Source organism: Podarcis gaigeae, assembly GCF_964106915.1.
Source record: "Podarcis gaigeae genome assembly, chromosome: 1".
NCBI lineage: Eukaryota > Metazoa > Chordata > Lepidosauria > Squamata > Lacertidae > Podarcis > Podarcis gaigeae.
The window spans coordinates 84,679,082-84,702,411 of NC_139678.1; the positions used below are offsets into that span (position 1 = coordinate 84,679,082).

General features: G+C 43.2%; 2 protein-coding genes across 5 annotated transcripts in view; both read right to left on the bottom strand.

The window, feature by feature from the left end:
- INHA (inhibin subunit alpha) overlaps positions 1-23,330 on the bottom strand; it is a 131,273-nt gene that overhangs the window by 31,681 nt on the left and 76,262 nt on the right. The window lies entirely within an intron of this gene.
- The window catches only part of SLC4A3 (solute carrier family 4 member 3), a 45,292-nt gene that overhangs the window by 21,318 nt on the left and 644 nt on the right, over positions 1-23,330 (bottom strand). For 2 of the 4 annotated variants that reach the window (XM_083726983.1, XM_083726981.1), the window contains exons 1-5: positions 15,964-16,094; positions 15,578-15,734; positions 8,074-8,396; positions 7,030-7,196; positions 5,964-6,169 (exon numbers count right to left, since the gene is read on the bottom strand). In XM_083726983.1, coding sequence (XP_083583109.1) covers positions 5,964-6,169; positions 7,030-7,196; positions 8,074-8,396; positions 15,578-15,734; positions 15,964-16,077 — 967 coding nt within the window. In that variant the 5' untranslated portion in view covers positions 16,078-16,094. Of the gene's footprint in view, positions 1-5,963; positions 6,170-7,029; positions 7,197-7,754; positions 7,787-8,007; positions 8,397-15,577; positions 15,735-15,963; positions 16,095-18,842; positions 18,996-23,330 lie in introns of those variants that run through there. The other 2 variants (XM_083726982.1, XM_083726984.1) reach the window with 2 other exon arrangements.

Genomic DNA, 23,330 nt, shown 5'->3' on the forward strand with positions numbered 1-23,330 from the left:
ACTAATGCACTCTTGCTGCTTGGAGCTGCTATTCTGGGGTCATATTATATGTAGTGCTCATAATTTCTATAGGCAAGTTGTACAGTTCATCTGGAGACAGAAATAACATCTGAGGGCAAATATATGTGTGATACAGGTGTATAACTCGTGTACTTGTGTAAAATGTATAAAGCATGTCAGGTGGAATTGTTTGACTATTATAAACATAGAGAATAATATTAGCCTACTCACATGTCAGTCACATACATCTGTGTCCCCCTCCCATGCCTGACATCCCCTTGGAGAGGGATTGAGCAGTGCAGACAGAAGTCGAGTTTGGTGCTTCAAGAACAAACAGATCTGATGTGGGAGGTCCATAATAAGATCTCCTGCCTTCTTAAAAAAAATATTAAATGGCATCTGGTAGCTGTAATTCTGATTGCAGCAGTTTTTTGGGAAAGGAGATTTAACTCTCTTCCCCCAGTGCTGTTTTATTGATGTAAAACCCTTCTGCCCTTAGCACCACACAGGGAAAGTACATGTATCTGTATGGTGCCCATATTCCACCCCCTCAAAAGGGCCGATAGCAGCTTTAAATTGTAGGATTTAGATATGCTCTAAATCAGCCAGAACTCCAATGAGCAGCATAGAAAACATTCCTTCTATACGTCCCAAGATCAGAGCTGCTCACTTATTTCTCTCACTATGTATTCATGATGGAAATTGACCTGGGAGGCTGTGGGCCCCAAAGGAAAGTCTTTGGATAAATAAACACTGCAAGCCCCAACTCTGCTTCTCAGCCTGGGTTGACTCAGTTCTAGCAAGTACACTATGTGGTTCTGTCCAGCACTGATAATAGGAACTCCTAGGTGATAAATTAAGACCCAGAGTTTTCTGTGCCGCAATATGGTTTTAGTGCATATGAGTAGGATTACAAGATGTGTGTTTCACTGTGAGTGTGTCTTCAGTAGAACCAGCATACGTTGCACTTTATAACACATGTTATAACATTATGCTCATATATCAGGATAAACAGCTTTATGATTTCTTCTTGTGAATGTAACATCCCATGCCAACCCTGATTTGGTTTGGTTTAGTTTTTATGTGCTTGTCTCGTGACAGTTTATTTTGTTACTTGGGTTATATGGATAAAAATCAACAAAAATAGTTTCAAAAAAAAGAGAACAACACGACGCTCGTGTAACTGTAACCAAAAGCCGTATTTCTAGAAAATACAAATTACAACCTAGAACCAAACTGCAAAATCATGAGCGCAACTATTTGTGTATGAATGAGGAAGTATACACTGCCATTGAGTGTCTTCAGCCTCCCACCCTTTGTAGATTTGTACAGATAGACTCCATGCCAAAATAACACAAATGCCTGAAAGTATGTTTATGGGATAGGGCAAGGTATAACTTCCCTGTGTTCTGTATCTACCCAGGGGTAGACAGGATGACCAGATGCAAAGAAGGACAACAGTCCTGTACCTTTAATAATTCTGTAGAAGGAATTCTTTTTTTTTGCTAATTGTCACACAGGGATGAGGTTGTCTGCACAACTATTAAAGGTCCTGACCTCTTTTGAACCTGGTCACCCAATCAAGACTAGACTCTAAGCATAGTTGAGATCAGGTTGTGTGAAGGAATGTGCATATGTGCGCGTATAAGTCTCAGCAGGTACTTACGGGTGGGGTCCAAGTTAGGATAGCCCAAGTGGTTCTGGATGGCCTCCCATAGGTCATAGTCTTCAAAGTTGAGCGCAAACTCCTCAAAGTCCTCATAGCCAAAAGAGTTACCGACACAGATGGCTATCCCTACTTCTGAGCTGTCTCCTACTCCTGTCTCCTTCACTGCATCCTCTCTGTCTGGAACAGCCATTGCTATGTCCTTAAGCAGGTGGGAGTCGAGGGGCATGTAACAATCACAACATTGGCAAGGAGCAGGATTTAGCAGGTGGACCCTTTTTCTGACTGAAGCTCTTCAGGCAGCACACAATCCGGGAAGCTGCTAGGTTCAGTATTCAGGATTTCTTCTGACAGGATTTGAGAGGAAATGCCAGCATACGTCATCTAGGCAAGTGAAAAGTGTAAAGACTTCCCCTGCTTGCTTGGAGTCCAAGGGAGCATATATGTATCCTTGCTCGCTGCCACAGCTCAGTAGGACGTTTGCTGTAGGAGATCCAATACATGTGCTGCTGGAAGAGGTTTCTTGGCTTGTGGCACTGCCTGTTGTGTCCCCCCACACTCTTTGGGTGTCTCCTCCCACTGAAGCCTGGAAAGCAGCCTATTGGCTTTTCTGTGTCCTGGGGCTCAGAGCTGGCATTTCCATGACGTCTCTTCTGTGAACCAGCATATGGGGAGGGACATGGCATAGAGCACAGCCCATACATGCACATGTACATAAACTGAATCCTAATGCCTTTGAAACTTATCAGCAATTGCAACAACACTAGACCCTCTGAGCAGGAAACTGGATCTAATGTGGCCACTCCCTTCAGGAGATAAAATACATAGATCTCTCAGAAGACAAAAGGTTGCTGATAACTCTGAGCCAAGAAAGTCAGTAGGGAAAATAAAACTCCTGGGAAGATACAGGGCCTGCCTGACCATCTCAGAATTCCATCCAGTCAATTATGGATGGACAGCATCTTAAGACATAAACTTATAAATCAAAACTGAGCCCTTGGCAACAGAAGACCACATCTAGACTGTGGGTCACTGGCCAGAGCTAGAAAGGCAGTTAAGTATTTCAAGTTTTTTTTCTCTAAGCACTAAGACCTAGAGAATCCTCACCAGTGGATTCTGAATACAGTGTTGGGAGTGTAGGTGTGAACTAAGCTGAAGAATGAATGGCAAAATTCCATGTAGACACTGAACATGCATTTTTCTGGCCCTAGCGATTACAGTGGTGTCAGTGGCGTAGCGTGGGTTGTCAGCACCCGGGGCAAGGCAAGTAATTTGCGCCCCCTAACATGTGGATTTGCGCCCCCTAACCCGTGGATTTGCGCCCCTAACCCTAACCCCCAGATGTTGCGCCCGGTGCGGCCGGCCCCCCCTGCACCCCCCATGCTACGCCACTGAGTGGTGTTTCCTTAAAGTATTGCTGGAAGAAACAACTCAGAAATTATTTGCCCTGGTAGTTTTGGGCTGGCAAGAGGATACAGCAGATATTACAGAACTATTGCCATTGACCATTGACCCACCTCACCCTGGTATGAACAGGATATTATGCAGGAATCAAACCCTGAAAAGGAAGTGGATTTGTAAACTAGAGTTATAAGGGAACCTTGTTTGATTTAACTATGATTTGTGTCAGCACACAATAATGCAAAACCATGTTTAATATGGGGACAGGAGAGGAGGGGGAAGGGAGGGGAAAATATTCCCAGAGTGGAGAGGAAATGTGGAAGGGGTTCTAAACACTTGATTTTGGGGGGATAAAGGTGGGAGCCTGACACACTGCACTATCTGTGTAAGGGCCAAACTACACATAATGCTAAATGTGTCTTTGCATTTAACATGTAATGATTATCTCATCCAGCCCTGGGAGGAAATTTAACCATTTTCTTCCCTGCTGTGGTCCTGAGAAAAAGTCCTTTTCTAAAAATGCTATTTGCATCATTTACGAGCAGTCACAGATAGATGCCTAGTTGGCTTAATTCAGATGATTCATATCCATCAATCTCCCCACACAACCTATTTCAGTCTGCTTCCTTCCTGGCTTTGGGCCACACTTGTCAAAAGCAAGCACCCAACTTCACCTTTGGAGAGGTAATGGCAGTGCTTGGCACTCACAGAGAAGGATCTGTGGGTGGAAGAAAGCAGTGTTCAAACCATCCCTTGCCTGCTGATTATCCTCTGAAAATGCCCCTAGGTAGCTACCCCCACCCCCCAATTAGACTAGTTTCCAGTTTCCAGTTTCTAGCTCCAGGGAAGGGAATTAATCAGTCCAAGGGAAGGACACTTCCAGGGGAGATTCAGCAGGTGGAAGGCTACACACTCCCATCCTGCCTGCTGATCCTCCCCCCACAAACGCCCCCCACTCCCCACATTAGTGTTATTTTGAGAATTCTGTGTTTCCCTTGCAAGTTCTAGTTTGACCCCTCCGTGCCTGAATAATTTGACAAGAGTCTTTACCAGATCTTGTTCTCCTGCTTCCCTGCCATTTACTCATTCCTTGTGGCATTTGTGTTACATATGAATGTTGTTAACATGAGATACATCACTGAAGAAAAACTAGGTTTTACATTCATACCATACATTTTCAGCACAAATTTATTTAAGCCTCACAAGTAAGGGTATCCTACGAGTTAATTTCAAAATATAAGCTAAGTTCCCATTATTTTATTTCAGCGCAGTTCTTTTTCTTACCTCTGTTCCAGACTTGCACACCTTATATTCCTTTCAGTAAAGTCATTGCACATTTTAAATAAACCTTTAAGGCAGTGTTTATGCACTGAGACTATCTAATGACTTACAGCAACATTTAGGATATTTTTGACATATTCAGGAGGGCCTGAATAGAGAGACTTTTTCTTCCTTTCCTATAATACTTGAACTTGAGGGCAGTAGTGGAAGGCATGGCAGGGTGGCAGCACTTGCCTGACTTCCCAATAGCTGAGTCCCTACTGCTTACCAGGAAGGAGAGGGGGAGAAGCAGTGGGAAGTCCAGCAAAGCACAAATCTACTGATGGAGCTAATCTGCCACTCCTGCCAGTATGTTTGCACTGTGCTGAATTTCCTACTGCTCCCCCACTCCCCTCCTTTCCCATTTAGCAGCAGCAACTCAGCTGTTTGGAGGTCAGGTGAGCATCACTGCCCAACCACACTGACTACTATTGCCTAGAGATCGTCCAAGGAAACTGAATAGTGGGGGATTCCAGACAGACAAAATGAATTACTTATTCACACATCACATATGGAATTTGCTACCACAAGATGTGGGAATGGCCACCAATTTGGACAAGCTTTAAAAATTATTTAGACAAATTCATGGAGGGCAAGGCTATCAGAGGCTGCTAGTCATGATGGCTACACATACTACCTTCTGAAGCAAAGGCAGCATGCCTCTGAATATCAGTTACTGGAGAACAGTGGGAAAGGGCTTTTGTGGGTTTTCCATAGACATTCATCCCTGTGAAAAACAGGATGCTAGACAACATAGGCCTTTGATCTGATCCAACAGGGCTGCTATTTTGTTCGTAGGACCTGGGCTTAAAGCAGGCATAGGCAACCTTAGCCCTCCAGATGTTTTGGGACTACAACTCCCATGATCCCTAGCTAACAGGACCAGTGGTGAGGGATGGTGGGAATTGTAGTCCCAAAACATCTGGAGGGCCAAGGTTACCTATGCCTGGCTTAAAGTGTGCCTATTTCTGCCTGGAAGATGGAGGCAGTTCTGACGACAGCTCAAGAGGAATTATTTTTGTGTGGCTTGGGTAAACAATTTGACACTAGAGTAGTTTATTTACTTAAGTGTTGCTTAAGTCCCATTGAACTCAGAGGCTTATTTCTGAGTAAATATGTGGAGGATTGGATCATAAATCTTCGCAAATACAAAAGCTTGTGGTTACTGATCAATACAGAGAAACAGTAGGCTTAAAGACAAACAAAGAACCAGTTCTTCACACAATGCATAATTAACCTATGGAAGCCGTTGCTAGAAGATATTATAATAGCTATTAATATAAATGAGCATGCAGTAATAGCCAAAAACACAACCTCTTTTAGAGGCGGTATCCATCTAAGTACTTAATATATGAGGGATAAACAAAAGGTTCATATACCTTCATTGTGTCTTCACTGCGCAATCTACTTGCCCACTCTTAGTACAAAGGGCTATTGTTCTATGCAGCATAGCAATATTTATGCATTTATAAGCCTCCCATATTCATTCAGTGCTGCACTAGGAGAGAATCTTGGCAGATAGATACCATCACTATCACCCCCACCCCCATCACCAGGGACCCAATTGGAACCTCACTTTTCATATCATCAAGGTCAGCAGAAGCCAGCATCTGAGCCTCAGCTTCATCTGTGGGAATTCGCTGGTAGGTGGCACTCTCCATGGCGGTCATGCTGCCGATACACACCCTCTCCTTCAGGTCGTAGCTTGCCCGTTGCCCACTTGGCACCTGACTCCAAAGTTTGCGCTTGTCCCAAACTCTGTTATCTTTATATCCAGGGAAACTGTGGAGACCAGCAACAGAGGGTGTGATGTTGGCACAGGCAGTGCAATAGGAAAAGTTGTTCCTATAAAAGGAGACAAGCCAGGGAACGAGACTGGCTACGTACTTTTGATCTCTCCTAAACAATCTTGGAAGCAAGGGAAAATGTTGCCTCAGCAGAAACAAGCTATTTCCTAGTGGGAAGGATGAACCCTGCAAACGAACCGTCTCCATCCAATTGATGGAGTATCTTGTTACATCAGAGCTGGTAGCTCTGATATTCCTTTTTTAGAATTGCACTTCTAAAAACCAAAGCTGCTCAAAGCTTGCTTGCAAAGCAGGTCTTCTGTCTGGGAAAACTGACCCCTAATCTCAGGTGCATGAGGGCCTGTTGTGATTATTGTTAACAATCACATTTGTATCATGTTCTTCAAAGAGCTCAGGGCACTGTACATGGGGGTTATTCCATAATATCCTCACAACATACCCTCAGTGATAGGACAATCTGAGATAGTGACTGGGCCAAGGTCACCCAGAGGGCTTCAAGGCAAAGCAGAGATTTGAGCTTATATCTCCCTAATTCAAGCCCAGAAGCATATAGCACACTGATGGCATCACACATGTTTCTCAGTTATGAAAAGAAAGATCCACACTCCCTAGCTATTTACAAATTCCAGGACTGAACTTGGAAATTGGAAATAGGTTCTAGAACTAAACTTGGATTACATGTGACTCAAATTAAGCCCAGTCCCACCTGCGTTTGGGTCTTCAGAATAATATTTTGGTCATGAATTGGGTACATAAAAGCACCTTTCTTTCACTACCCACAACATCTGCATCCCATCTGAAGCCCAAACCATGTAAAGAGCTGAGCCCTCTTACCTTTTGGAAGAAATAGGTCCCTTCTCTGGCAGCAGATCGGAGAGATAAGGGAGTGGAGAGAGGTGACTGCATTCCTCTGCCACATGAAATGGCAAAGGGCATGGGCTGCCACAGGCTTTCTCCTCCACCTCCTCCTCCTCTTCCTCCTCATCACTCCCAATGATAAACTGTAATGAAGCAAAGGAAAGAGCATATCTGGCACAGCAGTCAGGAAGCCTGGGAAATGCCACTCCTATTGCCCTGGCTAAGACTGACAAAAAGAAGGAAGGCTGTGAGTCTTTATCATTTGGAAAACTGCCATCCACCCATTCCCCCCCCCCATATGCTTCATACTATCCAGCTGTTTCATACTACAGTGGTACCTTGGTATATGAACTTAATCCGTTCCGGAAGTCTGTTCTTAAACCAAAGCGTTCTTAAACCAAGGCGTGCTTTCCCATAGCAGCAGGGGACTCAATTTACAAATAGAACACACTCAATGGGAAGCAAAACATGTTCTTATTCCGAGGCAAAGTTCACAAACCAAAACAACTACTTCCAGGTTTGCAGCGTTCTTGATCCAAGTTGTTCATAAACTAAGCTGTTCTTAAACCAAGGTACCACTGTATGTGATTATTCCACCAGTCTTCAACAGATAATGCACATGCACACAATCACATATAATCAGGTCTGGCCCAAAAGATTTTGCTGCCTATGGCAGAACAACAAATGGCACACACACATACCCAAGTCGAGGCTGGCCAAGTTCTTTTGGCGTCTGAAACAGAAAAGGTCAAAAGCACCTCACTCTAGAAATAAATACACAACAATACATAAAATAACTAACACTTTGCTATCTTTTCATGATGCTAAAAATCTGCCTGAGGTAACACCCACACTCTGACTAATGGTCGGGTCAGCCAGCACTACAAAATATCTGCACTGCCTCATCGTAACACAGGGGGTACTGGAAATCTTTCAACCTTGTTTCCACCGTACCTAATTCTTGTATATGCATCTCCAAGCCCATGGCCCTTGTTGCTGTGTGAGCAGGAAATCTCTCACCTCAATGCTTCCTTCTGCCAGCCCTGCTTTTGGTTTGCCATGAGACTCTCCTTTGGGAGAGGCTTCAAGGTCAGACTCTGCCGAGGCATCCTTCTCTAGAACCTCCTCCCCTTCAGATTCTGCTTCCTCTTCTTCCTCCTCCTCTTCTTCCTCTTCCTCCACCTCCTGGATGGTGGGGGTGACATCAGAGGGAGGTACAGAGGTCTTTCTTGGTTTTTTCTTTTTCTTCTTCTTTCTGTCAGAGTGGGGAAGTCTCTTCTTGTAGGGGAGAGGCAGGTGGGTGGAGAGGGGGTGATGGATGTGGTGGGATGTCTGGCGATGGACTGTGGAAAAGAAACAGAGGGAGGGATTGCATCATGGAGAGAGGGCAGGAAAGCATCCTGCAGGGAATGGCAAACAGGGATTGGGGAAGAAAAGGCAGAAAACACCTACACTCTATTTTAGCAAGCTTTTCTTGTCCCTGCTAGGATTCCCACTGCAACACACCCAAAGAACTCAGGAAGCTGAGTCAGACCACTGGTCCATCTAGCTCAGTACTGTCTATATTGACTGGCAGTGACTCTGCAGATCTAGCTGGAGATGCTGAGGATTGAATATGGGACCTAGTGTATGCAAAGCACGTGCTTTACCACTGAGCAATGCCCCCCTCCAGCAGCACAGCCATTTCTTTCTCAGTCACTGTAAGAAAGAAACTACAGCATCTGCTTCATATGGCTTTAAACTTTCTAAGAGGTAAAGGACCCCTGGATGGTTAAGTCCAGTCAAAGGTGACTATGGGGTGCGGCACTAATCTCGCTTTTCAGGCTGAAGAGAACTGGCAATGATGGGCGTAGAGAGGATTTTTGTTAGGGAGGACAGGACTCTGTTAGGGGTGCAGGATTTTGTTAGTGGGGGCAGAACCAATGTGATTGGTCAGTTAGCTAAATATTTTGATTGTTTTACTTGATCTAGGGGAGACAGCTGCCCCCCTTGGCATTTGTCCACAGAAAGCTTTCCGGGTCATGTGGCCAGCATGACTAAACCGCTGCTAGTGCACAGGACACCGTGATGAGTGCCAGAGCACACAGAAACCGCTGTTTACCACCACAGCAGTACCTATTTATCTGCTTACACTAGTGTGCTTTCGAACTGCAAGGTTGGCAGAAGCTGGGACAGAGCAATGGGAACTCACCACCGTCACACAGATTCAAACCGCTGACCTTCCAATTGGCAAGCCCAAGAGGCTCAGTGGTTTAGACCACAGCGTTCCCGTGTCCCTTTCTAAGAGAAGTCTAACAACCCCTAAGGCACCAAAAATATCTCAGAATTGCATATTTTATCTGTCCTGAGGCCAATACTCAGTTCCTGTTGCCTCCATGATACAGCATTTCCACAGTTCTCTCTCTCTCTCTGTGTGTGTGTGTGTGTCTTCCCAGCAAATATAATATCCTCTCTAAGCAGTGGACCTCACAGATTAGCCATTCTCAGTTTTTAACATGGAAAGTGATTTGAAAATGAAATCAGCCATAAATCAGTAAACTGCAATTATCAGAAAGCCACTCCATCCTGCTTGGATTCAGTATTTCCCCTCAATCTAACTTTGCAAAACTCTGTAACTCTATCTCAACCATTAAGCATTACCAGGATCTATTTTAAGAAAAAGAACAAAACTGAGTCAGGATCAGCTTTACCACAACATGGCTGTAGGTGGCAGCCTAGGGCAAGACTTTTGTTAAAGCAACAGATGAATGCTATATAAAGGGGCAAAAATAACGAATTTCACTTCACTGAGTAAGTAACAGCAGCAGCCCAATGGAATCTAGAAACTACAGCTTACTAGCACAGTGAAGAGGCAGGGACTCCAACTAGTCCTGGATGTGAGGATTTCACTGCTTCATCTAGGGGCCACTTACACATTGTCAAAAAAGAGGAAACATATCACCAAAAAGAGAAGAGGGCAGAGATTTATACGTAGAGACAAATTATTTGTGGGGAGGCATAGAACGACTGTCATTTAAACAGAAGTACAATGGATTTCACCATAGTGGGAAGACGTGGGCAAGGTGAACTGCATGCTTGCAGTCTACTGAGCAGGTGTTAACTGGTGATGGGCAACTTCAAGGCCCCTGCTCTCCATTCCTATAGTACTTTATCCTTAAACTGGAGTTTGACTGGATAGCCCTTCAAATAGAGAACTCTTCTCTGTAAAGTAGGGCTTGTGGCCACAGTAGTCCTATCAAACCAAAGCAAAATGCATGAGAAATGGCTGCAAGGCTCAGAAGAGTTCCAGAATATCTTTTAAGGAACCAATAGGCGATAGCTTTAATATTTTGTCTAGGATGCTCAACCTTCTACCAGGCAAATTACACTTTACACACAAATACAAATCACAAAGTCATAATCATTTTATTATTAATGTAAAACCATTCCCAGGAAGCCACAAATTTGACTGGAGGAGTGATGAGAAAGAGGTGCTTAATCTTTCCCACTAGCCATTTTCCAATCAAGCTGCTCCCCCCCCCATGGGGAAAAAAGATAAATGAATCAGGGAAAAACAGCAGGAGGGGAAAAGTTAAAAAAATACCCTTTCCTCCTCACCAGTTCTATCAAATCTACAGCTTCTTTTTCATTTTTAAAAAACTTGTTTTTCATTTTTTTAAAAATGACTCCATTGTGTCATTGCCCATATTTGTGTGTAATATGTTGTTTTCCCCTTAGACGTGGTCTGATGAGGATGAGGGGGCTGCTTCAGAGTGAAGCTATGCTTATAAAGAAGAGATGCTTTGTGAAAGAAGAATCTTGATTGTTCTTGTTCCTGGGCTCAGCTGTGGCTTTGCCTGTGCATTACTCTCTGGAGTACTAGTCTCCCTGATGTAGTTAGTTGTCCAAAGTCAGACCTGCCTTGTAAGATATTCCAGTAGAGTTCATGACTGTAATAGTGGAAGCATCCACATGAATGAGCACTGCTGAGTAGCCCCAAATACAAAGAAATCATCAGATGTCAGTGAAACAATCCAAGAAACAATATTGATGTTTCCCTCAAAACAGCAGTGCACCATACCACTCTGTTCACCATCCAAAGCTGCCATCTTGCTTCCATCAGTCTAATCCTGTAAGTAAGAAACAACCCTGAATTTTACCGGTCCTTTTTAGCATTCACTTTGCCTCCCTTTTGTCAGTAAGCCATAGTCTCTGGATCTGAATCAGTAGTGGTTATTACTCAGGCTATCTGGTCTAAACAACGGTGTGTCCACAAGTAGGAAGCTTGAACTTCTTACAGCCAAACAACAACAACAACAACTTCTCAAAGGCTATGTGAAAATGCATACTTGTAATTTTCATCAATATAATCTACATGCAGATATCATATAAAAATTATATTATGTGTCATATCTATACTCCTGACTAATATCCTCCATCAAAAAGTGACAAGACAACATGAAGGATCCAGCATGTATAAAACATCTTAAACTACCATCATCATACATGGAAAAGAAGTGCCATAACATTTACAAGTTTCTACATGTTGCCAAGCAAAGCCCCCAAATAAGTTGATGGATCATAACTTGACGGATCAGATTCCATCAATATTCCTGTGGTTTTTTCATTGTGTTTTGTGTTTTTGCTTTCAATGTTTTACTTATTTGCTAGTTTATTATAGCTTTGATGTTGAAGGAAATTAGCTCAAGCACTGTCTCCATGGGAACTGCAATACAATTGGCCTAGAATGACATGGATTTGATTATGACCATCATACCAAATTATACCATGGCTTATACAAAAGGCGTGTCCTAAGCTATATTCTTTTAGCTTTAGCATTAACCTGCACCATTGTTACTACAACTAGATACTGCCTACTAAACATAGGCTCAGACTGGTGTTTTACTGTCTAGGCCAAGAGAGTAAGTCATCCTGGAAATGGATCTAGAAGTGTGGCAATTATTATGACATAAGGCAATTTAAACAACAACAACAACAAGTATTTGACCATTGTGTTCTTCTGAAATAAATATTCCTTTTGGGTGAGGCCAATCAAAGCTTTGCTCAGGGTTTATTCTAAAATAGGTTTGTCTACACCACATTCCTCTCTACTTAATATAGCATATTATAGTCGTTTGTGGAGGGTAGGGACACTGGTGTTAAAATAGAAATGAAGTGCTTTGAGTTCACAGCTCAGAGCACTCTGGTTTGGGGGATGTTACCAGGCATCCCTGCATGTCTGAGGTCAAAGATCTGATGGAGTTTGACATCATTTTAATTTGGAATTTAGCAATGAAGCTGAAGAATGCTCTGTGCAGCTTAGCAACGAAACATAGAATTAGTCCCCATCAGCACCAAAACTGCACATGCAGTTAAACATGTTAGCATGTGCAAGGGCTGTCATTTGCTTGTAAACAAACCAGAGCATGTCTCTGGAAACAGAAAACCATGAACTGCAACAGCCAGCGCTTGGGGGCAAGCAGAATAAATGTTGGTCAGAAATGTTTAATTGGTGGGAAATGAGGAAGGAATGATATGTACTGTAAAAATCACTGGCTTATCTTCCACACACAGGAGGAACCACCCACCCACATAGCCTCTAACTTCCCAGGATTCAAACGCATTTCACTGACCATCATCCCAGTCTACCACGGCTTGCACGCCCTCTCCTGTTTCAGATACGATGGAGAAAGAGCTGTGTCATCAGGGTACTGATGGCAGCATGCTCCAAAACTCCTAATGACTGCTCCCAACAGCTTCATATAAATTTCACAAACTTTTATTGCACTAGCCAAAGGCCATGGCATTATCCAAAAACATCAACAGTCACTATATATACCAGGGATCGGCAAGGTTTACCTCGCCTGGGCCGGTTCACTCCAGTGGAGAGCCCTCCATGGGCTGGATTGTGCGTGCATGTGAGCGTGTGCACCTGCAATTTCTGATGTCTGCCTCTCTACAGATGCGATTTGTGGCATCTGCATCTGCGCAGACGCGATTTCCAGTGCCATGGAAGTGAGTCCCTGCATTGTGCTGCACCAGTTTAGCGCAGCGTGCAGGGACTCACCAAGTGAGCGGCTTGGTTTGGGGACGGCTTGTGGGCCGGTTAAATGACCCCTGTGGGCCGCTTGTGGCCCATGGGCCTTAGTTTGCCTACCCTGATATATACAGTAAAACCATAGTCAAATCAACTAAAATTCTTTGTTATATAAATAAAAGGTAGTTCTCATACAAAATGTACAAATCTCCAAGTCCCCTTTGCAGTTGAATTTTTTGCCCTAAGCTTCCTAGCGGCTTCATGTAGATGTTAAATAACATTGGAGACAAAATAGTGTCCTGTGGAACACCGCAGCACAAGTGTCAGGAGCTTGAAGTGCACCCCCCAGTGTTACTCTTTGGACTCAACCACACAGGTAGGAACAGCACAACTGTAGTACAGTGCCTCCAGTGTCCACCCCACTCAGTCAATCCAGGAGGATACCATGGTCAATGGTATCAAAGGCCACTGAGAGAACAAGTAAGAGTAACAAGGTCACAATCCCTCTGTCCCTCTCCTGATAAGGTCATCCATCAAGGCAATCAAAGCTGGTTTAGTCCCCAAAGCAGGCCTAAATCTAGATGGAAGTGGATCCAAGTGCCCATGTTCACAATCAATTCTTGGTAGGGGAGCAGTTGCTTAACACAATAGTGGATTATTCACGCACCAAATTTTAGCTTGTCACTGCCAGCAAGACATTTGGGCTGTGTGCCTAGACCCCAGAGTCCTGCATGCACCACCAGCCACACATGCTGTCTTTGCTTGTTACTGGTGGCTATCATGCAGCAGTTGAAAACGGGCCTTGTATTTTAAATCAGTGGCTTGCTAGAATCCAAGCATGTTCACTAACAGTGATTCATTTCATACTTAATTATTTAAATATTACAATCAGGGTGAAAACAGAAATAATATAAAAACAGAACTCACTGTCTATTTTTCAGGGATTTCTCTAAGCTTCACAACAGAAATGACAGTTTTCCCCAACTTGGTGCCCTCCAGTAGTTTTGAACTACATTTCTCATCAACCTCAACCAGCAGCCAGATTGGGGGGAAATCTAGATAGAAAAAAAGTTAGCTGTCCTGTCACTTGTTCCTCCCCTATAGTTCATGAAAACTGTCCACCTTTTTGTTAATTTTTCAAAAGTACCACATGAGCATTTATCAATTCACTGTCTGCCTTATTACCGGTACTTATATTTTTAAGTACAAAACTACTTTGGGGGTGGGGGTTCTTGATGATATTGCATGTATCTAGTAGCAAATCAGCACTGACAAACTTCCACCTCAAGCTTGCAAATTTTTTTTTAAAAAAGTCAGCCATGGAATGGAAAGTTACATTCAGAATGAAACCAGTGAGAGTGCTTCCAAGTCAGCCTGCTTGCTCTAAAAATATTATATGTGTATTCACTGTACACTCTACACAAGAAGAAACAGCTGCCGCTGCTTTCTTTCTCTCTCAGGATAGATGAACAAGGAAAATATGCCTCACCTGCAAGCACAAAGAAACTCTTGGCACCTCCCACTGCCCTCCCTCTATTTTTCCTAACAGTACAGAAATAAACAAAGTTAATAATTTGGTTGAAGCCTGATATCTGGGACTCCAGCTGGACGAATATGTGAAACTAATTTCTTTAATAAATCCTAGGCAGCAACAGAAAAACCTGCCTGTCTATAGCCAGTTTGGCTTCCATCAAGCAACTTCCAATAAGGTTTCATAGTGGAACAGCTTTACAATAAACTTTAAGGGGAGAATGAAATCAGATATTAGCTACTCAAAATCAATTGCCACCAGTCAGAGAGACAAATGGATAATTTGTACAGTAACTGATCAATATTACATATTGTCTATATTTGGAATTAATGACAATATTTGAAGTCAAATAATTGAAACTTGTATTTGTGAATCCTTTTCCCCCTAGATATCAAATTTCAGTTTGAAAATGTTGAGTTATGTCACTGAAATGTTGCTACTGACATATACAAACCCGTTTCACCAAATTCTCCAAACAGTGTTGCAAAACTTGAGTACGTATAAGTTTTTGAAACGCAGAATCTAAAGTTCGCTTCTTAAAATATCATTTTCATTTGTTTCAGATCTAGTTGGATTGGGTAAACTCTAGTACTTTCCAGCTTGATGGTGTGGAAAGACCATAATTTTTTTACACACACTGGGCTAAGCTAGGGTTTAATTTGTTCTGCAGGAGATATATAAATAGGGCTGGCATACGTCCAGAATTTCCCGAATATACCCAGGTTTCATCTGCTGAAAATAGCATCCAGGCGGAATTTTCAGAAATCGGTTAAAATTCCTGGGAAAACCCAGATTTTTTCCCACTAAAAATATCAACAACTTGTGTCCAGATTTTCACTTTTTGAAATACGGCAACCCAAAAATAGGCTATTGTAAGCAGGCCTTCCATACCAATTAAATATGGTTCCTACCTGAAGGCTGTGCTTGGTCTGTGCTCTGATTATAAGCTGGGTTGTTTGTTTATAAGACATACGTACATTCAAAGTCGCTCTCGCTGTAGCTGCGACCTAGCTTCTCCTGGTCTCTTAGCACAGACTTGCTGATCAAGTCTCCGAACCGTTCGATAGCCAAGGTCTTGTCCAAATCCTCCTCATCCTCCGTGCCAGGAAAGGCCGTCTCAGCATCCTCACCATCCTGCACACCAATCCGCAGAACTGATAAATCACACAGTGCCTGAAAACAGTCCCTTAATACAGAGAGGCATAGAAAAACGCTAACCCCTTTTCCCTGTTCCCAGTCTCCTTCCCCAATAGTACCCACATTCACATTTCACAATGATGGGGTCACAAGAGCCCTCAAAACAATAGAGAGTAAAATGCTTGGCAGGGTTGTCCACCCCGATATTCATTTAAATCGAACTTGCCTTCCTAATCTTGTCTGCCTTCTTCCCCAGATTGGGACTGTGAAGTTTACTGTCGTGTGCACTGTACAATTTTAGATATCCAGAAGGTGAACAACAGACTGTGTCCAAATCCATCCGTTCAAGACCCTCCTTTACCCTCTCTCCTCTTGTTCTCTCTCCACTCCTCTATGATCAGTGTCTCTCACAATCTGATATTTTAACTGTCAAGTTCTTTCTCATCCCTTCCTGCATTCCAGAAAGGAGAAGATCCCTTGGTCTCCAGCTTATTTGAGGGGCGGGAGGAGCAAAGCCAAAAAGAGATTGGATAAATGGCGATTCACCTCAGGAGACAGGTAGAACAGGAAATATAGGACATAGGCTTGGATCGCGAGATCCAATGTTGGCTAGCCCATGTCACAGTTGTCTGATGTTTCCTATTGGTTGCCTGCAGAGCACACCTGTGTAATCCCAGTCTCTCCCCCCCCCCCCCCGCATTTGATCCTCTAGTCTTTTTCTTCCATCTTGCCTTCTTCTATCCTGAGTCTTTACCACAGGCCCTGACCCCATCCCATGCTCTCCATTACAATCTTCCACTTTGGAATATCTGCTAATGGCCACTTTACTGTACAGCTCTGGATACAGCCCTTTCTTTCTGGATCCATTTCAGTCCTCCCTGTGCCTTTTCCAAGCACCACAGTTCAATCCTGCAGCTATGAGCTCTGTCAGTTTTACCCCTTACCAATCCTCAGCTGCAGACACTGGTTAAAAGAAGAAGAATTCCTGTCAATTTAGCCTGAAATGCTGGTGCCAAGCTGTTGTGGACTCCTCGGTTACCATGGCAACACAGTAGGCCCAGCAGTGACAGGTCCTTGCTGAACCAGAATAGGAAGTAAAACCGCTGAACAGCTCCCAAAACCCACCCCTAGATAAACAGTCAAGAAAAGCTACAATATCTGTGCTACTGTGCATCTGTACATACACATACAGGTGTGTAGGTACAGTGTTGCCATTGCTCCTGGAAAGGCAGGGTCCCCCTGCACAAGGGCTTAATTTGAGACAGGGCTCAGCCCTGGAATTTGCTTTCAGCTACAGGACTACTTCCTGATGCATTTAAAGAGTACCTGCAAAGTTGTGAAGGAAGCACATTTCACTCAACATGGAATGATCACAGCTGAACTTACACAGCAGATAAAGGATTTTTAAGGCCTGAAGCCCTGCACCTATCATTTTAGACATCAAGGATTACTTTGAAGCATCATTTCTGGTGGATGTTGAAGGAGCCTGGTCTAAGGGCAGAGAATATATTACTAGATTCCCTCCATATAGGGAATCAAAGTTGCAGACATATTGTGATATAGACACTCCAAATGTAAAAAAAATAATAATTTTAAAATGGCTTTATTCAGAGGACTTCACATAGAGAATGAAAACAAAGTAAAGATTGGTTATTTCTTACAGACATGAATATTTCATAATATCACAAAATCACACAAGTCAGTTGCTCAAATCCACAATTATTTGCTTCATGTGCCAAAAATTTATAGCAACTATCTTTTGATCCACAGGTGATAGAGTGAATACCATTGGTATAGAGAGTACTTGATCACCTGGGGCAACCTTCAAACAATAGTTGCAGAATGAGTGACTCCACCTCCAAAATCTTACATTCAGTATTTCTAGATTCCTATCAGATAACTCCAGCTTTCACTAGCCTGATAAAGGCTATAGGTTATTATGTCATATCAGCAACAAATCTATGTCACATTGCCCTCTCATTCTTTGTAAATATTCTTTTGTAACATGCATAACTAGTGCTATATTGATATATAATATTGGAAAATGACTGGCTGATTAGTATCACTGATCCATATAGAAAAAGTTGATCCTATGCAACCATCTGTAAACAGAGGTTTTCTGTTCTCTTGAACATAACTAGCAAAGCCCAGTCCACAAATAGATATTAAAAACAGGAGAGCTTGGATCCCAAGAGAAGTTAAGTTTTTAAAAGCTATGGAATTAAAGTTTCCTGTTGCTGCCCCTGCAACTCCCGCCACCCACTGAGAAACATATTGGGGAATTGCCCAAAATTAGGTGGAGGCCTGCCGACTTTTGGTCAGTTCTTCCCTTTCCCAGAAACCCCGTGTGCCCCATTGCACATTATTCATATGGGCCTTCACCCTCTGAAGAGGCTTTTGTGACGTGAAGTTGAGTTCAGGAAGAAGTAAGGGAACTGGGCACTTTTATTCCATGACCTTCCTTGAGTTAACTTATCCTAGGATCAAAGCCAATGTCTTTTAAAACTCATTTCTGGGTATTAAAGAGGGGAAATGCTTTGAGCTGTCACTTCTTGAATACCAAACTTCAAAGAATAAACACTGCTGCAGTGTCTTCAGAAGAGTAGTCATGTTAGCCTGCTGCAGAAAAAGTCTTGTGACACCTTAAATATTTAAAGAGCTCTAGCTTATGTCACAATTTATCCCAATCTGTATAGGATCTGAGATGTTTTTTTATGCGGAATTGTTTTTGTTTTTAGAGACGGAATTGTTTAAAGTTGTTTTTATTGTCTTTGTTTTTGCGGTAAAGTTGCTTGGAGATATATATGGGTAGCAATTCATAAATGGAATCAAATAAATAAATTTGGTTAGTCTTAAGTGCTGTAAGACTTGTTTTTACTGGTTGTGCAAATCTGTTATGCTTTTTTCCTCTTGAGAGCAGTGAACTAGTTAGGGTATAGATTTTCCCACATAACGTGTGAACTGAGAAGACTCTGAGCAGGGCTCATAGTCAAAGAACTTCAGTCAAAAGAACTGAAGTAATTTGTACACAAATCTCATTTTCCACAGCAAAAACGTTTTACCAGTGCTTGATAAGCAAAGCTATTATATATATATTTAAATCACCTGCTGCACTGTAGTGAAGATGCCTCCCAAAGGAGCATTTTTTCCATCTGCCATCTTGGTTTAAGATCTATGGACCGTCATGCAACGTTTGGGCAAATATCAACCCTTCTCTTTCATTAGCAGGCAACCAGTAAGTCTGAGGCGTGGCATAACCTGTGGAGAAAGGATAGAACACATGGACATCTGGACCAGAGAAATGGCAAGGGTGTGTAGCTATATTTGTGATGAATAAGAACTAATGGAAAGTTAAGAGCCACAGCTCAGAATCATGCGACAACCTTACACAAGACACTGAGTTCTAAATTAATTATAAGCACTTAGAAAAGTGACCTGGATATTGCTATGGACAGCTCAACAACTTGCTTGGCTCAGATTGCATGCCGCTAAGTGTCAGGATGTAAAAGGAATGGTGTGTGGCATAATAATAATGATAGTCTAATGATGTCCTCCTCTGGAGAGTCATGTGCCATTCCAGTCACCAATCTAATAAAGAAATGGGGTGGGTGGGGGGTGCTGTGTACAGGGTTATGTGGAGGGAAAGCCTCTTTATGGGGATAGGAAGAGGACTTTGAGAGCACAGGCAAACAGCTTGAGATGATTGCAAGGGTTAAAAGGCAGTAATTTATAGCTAATCAAGGAAGCATAGCTGAGTAATCCCTCTGTTTGCGTAAGCCCTACGTAGCTACTGGGTTTCACTGAGCAGAGACTTGGTCTCTTAATAGCCCTCTGGGGATTTTCTGTCTTCTCTTCAAAATAGTTGGACAAAGTAGACTGTGGATAGCATTGCTTCCTTGCTGGATTTAAATAGGACTCATGAGAGGGTCCCCCCTCCCACCTGGCTAGGTTTTTTAAAAAGAGCTTCATTTGAGTTTTAGGTGCTGGTCAGCTTTCAATATGTGTATGTCTCCATACATTAAAGCATACAAATGGTTGTTTTGTCTGGGAGAGGAAGTAAACCCTCCTCTGGGACAGGAATTGCAAAAGTCTCTAAGCAAAAGGGTTGTAGGTAACATTAAACTGCTTTTGTGGATCTAGGCTGCAATCCTATACACATTTACCTGGGAGTAAGTCCCATTGAGCTTAATAGGACTTACTTCTGAGCAGACGTGCATAGGATTGCTCTTAGTGTACAAATTGAGGAAATAATGACATGAAATAAATAAACCTCACTCATACATTGTTAGAGCTCCTGGAAAAACATTGCAAACAGCTTTCTTGAAAACAACATTTCAGCACAGAAGGGTGTCAGAAACATACTGGTGCAGGCTTGCAGAAATTCTAGGAAATGTTGGGCTAAGAATTTGACTAAACCCAACCATAATTAAGACAGCAATAGATTTCTGAGACAAGGAATGCCCCTGCAATCACTAAGCTGCCTGCTGTTGCTTCAACATCTAATTATCCCTGAATGTCAAAATACTGCTCCTTGAGCGATAATAGCTATTGTATAGCTTAGATGACCAACACCCTGCCCTGTAATAGTGCATCTACCGCTTTTGCTAATTTCAATTATAAACATGCACTTTATTTCTTGTTTTAATTTGCCTCTGTAACTTTCAACTCATTGTTTTTGTGTTGGCTTGGGCTGATCTTGACAAACCATTTCCTCCTGAATATTCCCAAAAGAAGTTTTGTAAACTTAAATGTAGTGCCTCCAGAACAAGCAGCTTGTTAAGACTGCTGCTGGTATTGTCTAAAAATGAATTAGGGTCTCCTATGCATGTATTGTAGATGATTCTAGTTACAGTTACATACACATGCAGTGCCAAGTATATCTGTCTATAACACCCGCATACCATCTTATTTTTGTTTTGCTTTGCTTTTAACCAGAGTTGCCAGAAATTGAACTGGGGGCTTTCTGCATATGAAACATCTTCCTTCTCTTATCTAACACTGAGCTTGGGTTGGTCCATTCATTAATGTATGTGTCTATGATGCCATGAATAAGGGATGCTTGGGGGACCTCTGGGTTGGAGAGTATTACTTTCCATGCAGTCTCAATACTCATTTATTTAGAATGTAAAAATGAAAGAATTCCCCCTTTCAAAATGTATAGAACACCATGAGAAGGGACTGAGAAAGTGGGCCGACTCCAAAATACAGTGGTACCTCAGGTTACATATGCTTCAGGTTACATACGCTTCAGGTTACAGACTCCGCTAACCCAGAAATAGTACCTCGGGTTAAGAACTTTGCTTCAGGATGAGAACAGAAATTGGGCTCTGCCAACACCACAGCAGCAGGAGGCCCCATTAGCTAAAGTGGTGCTTCAGGTTAAGAACAGTTTCAGGTTAAGAACAGACCTCCAGAACGAATTAAGTACTTCACCTGAGGTACCACTGTAGAAACATAGTTTGTGGGGTTGAGTTTTCAACAATGACCTGTGACATCTGAGTTTGACTTTCCATCCAGCCATGAAGCTCATTGGGTGACTGAATCACTTTCCCTCTCTCTCAGCCCAACCTGCTTCAAATGGTTGTTGTGAGGATAAAAGGGGACACACACCATGTAATTAGGTGCGGTATACATTTCTGTTATCACAGAAGTTGCCTTATACTTGACAGATCATCGGTCCCATTCAGCCCAGTATTTTTTATGCTGACTGGCAAGTAGTTCTCCACGGGTTTGCAGCAGAGGACTTTCTCATTATCTGCTACCTGATTCTTCTAACTGGAAATGCCAGGGATTGAGCCTGAGCATGCACTCCCTTTCCATTATGGTCAGTGTGTTATACATCCTCTTCACAAGGGTTTCCCCCCGCCGAGACCATACTCAGACAAAAGGGTGGCAGTTCAAGACTGCAGCAATGCAAGAATGGGATCATTTGCATTTGACATTTGCCCTCGCCCACTCCATTCTGTTGGTTACATACTAGGACTGGGAGTGCTCGAGAGGGTAAGGCGGAGGAGGGAACTTGAGAAAAGTAGATGTCAGTAACAGTAGCAGCACATGGCTCTGTGGAAAGCCCAAAACAGACATTCCGTGGGACTGCGGCCCAGAGCGGAGGAGGCAGGGTAGGGGCAGCTGCATGGCTAGGAACAGCTGGAAGAAGGAGAGAAGTGGGGGAGGAAGGAAAGCAGTGACAGAGGCTACGATGTCGATGTCACAGATTTTTGCATGATGCTCTCTGTTGGCAAGGAAACTTTTGTCTGCTCTTTACCAGAAGCTGGAAGAAAGTGGAGCTCCTCCCACCACTGTACCTGCACGCTAGTCCTGCTCCTACTGCATTTCTGCTGCTCAAACAGCTGTTAAAGAGTCAGCAAGTCTTACTGAGAGTGATTGACAAGGACATTAATCTATTAAAGCCATGTGCTGTGGACACTTCCTTTAAAGGCTGCTGTTAATAAGGCCAGATGGGCCACTGGTGCTGACGATTAAAGCAGCTCTTAATTCTTACGACCTTTTATAGCCTTGCCAATAATGTATCTTTCTCTCATACAAGCCAGTATCATTTTACTTGGACTCCCTTGTCTATCTGCCTAGCTGTCCCCACTTTTACATTCAAACTATGGGGGCTTTGAGACCATGTATTTATACACTGCTGAGCGTGGTCAGGGCACGGCTCATACCTGAAGCTTGTTAGATCCATGGCAATAAACAAGAGAAGCAAGAGGAGGAAGAAAAGGACAGATTTGATTAGAGATACGCACGTCACTCCCAAATGATAGGCTGTTGGCGCCAAAGGAAGACCAAGAGAGGGACAAGATGCAGTGTCCTGTGCAACAGAGCAGGAGATAAGGGCTCAAAATCTCACTTAGCACATGCCCAAAGTTCAAACCCCTGCCTGAGGAGGAAGGGACCCTTGAATATGATGAGAAACTGGAGACATGGAGCACACACTGAGATAATAATGTGCAGTAGATGGGACTGAACTGAAGGCATGACATGTACAAAAGCACACACACACAAATGAGGGTGTCTCTGCCAGGAGTACTGTCGCATATGCATATTTTGGGGAGATCGCAGTGGTGGTTAATTTCCGTGTGTGAGCAGTGCTGGAGCTTGCACCTGACAGCCACACCCTCTGACCTGGGAGCCCTGGCCACTGATCCCACAAGCACAGAGTTTGGTGAGGAAAAGTACTCTACACATGCTCAGAGGCATTCTCATCTGCATTGCTTCAAATTTTCCCAAACTGAGACCTGTTCCCTAAAGCTGAGTCTCAGCTCATATTACTACTCTCTCTCTCTCATCAAAGGATTGCTGATTTATTGCACTTGATTTTGCACTGGGGGAGGGGGTTTGCATTGTCACTTATCATGTTCAGGAGGCTCCAGATTTCCCAAGCAGGACACATCACTGACATCTTTTGTGGGCATGCCCAAATGTGGGCATGCTGGGCGGTGAGAATGCAGACACATACACGGCCTGTTCTGAAATGTCCCCCCTCCCCCTTTTCCTTCTTCTGCTCTCAGAACAACTCACAAAGCATGCACATACCTTGCAGTCTCCTCTGCTGCCCTGGCAGATGCTTAGGGGGCCCTCACA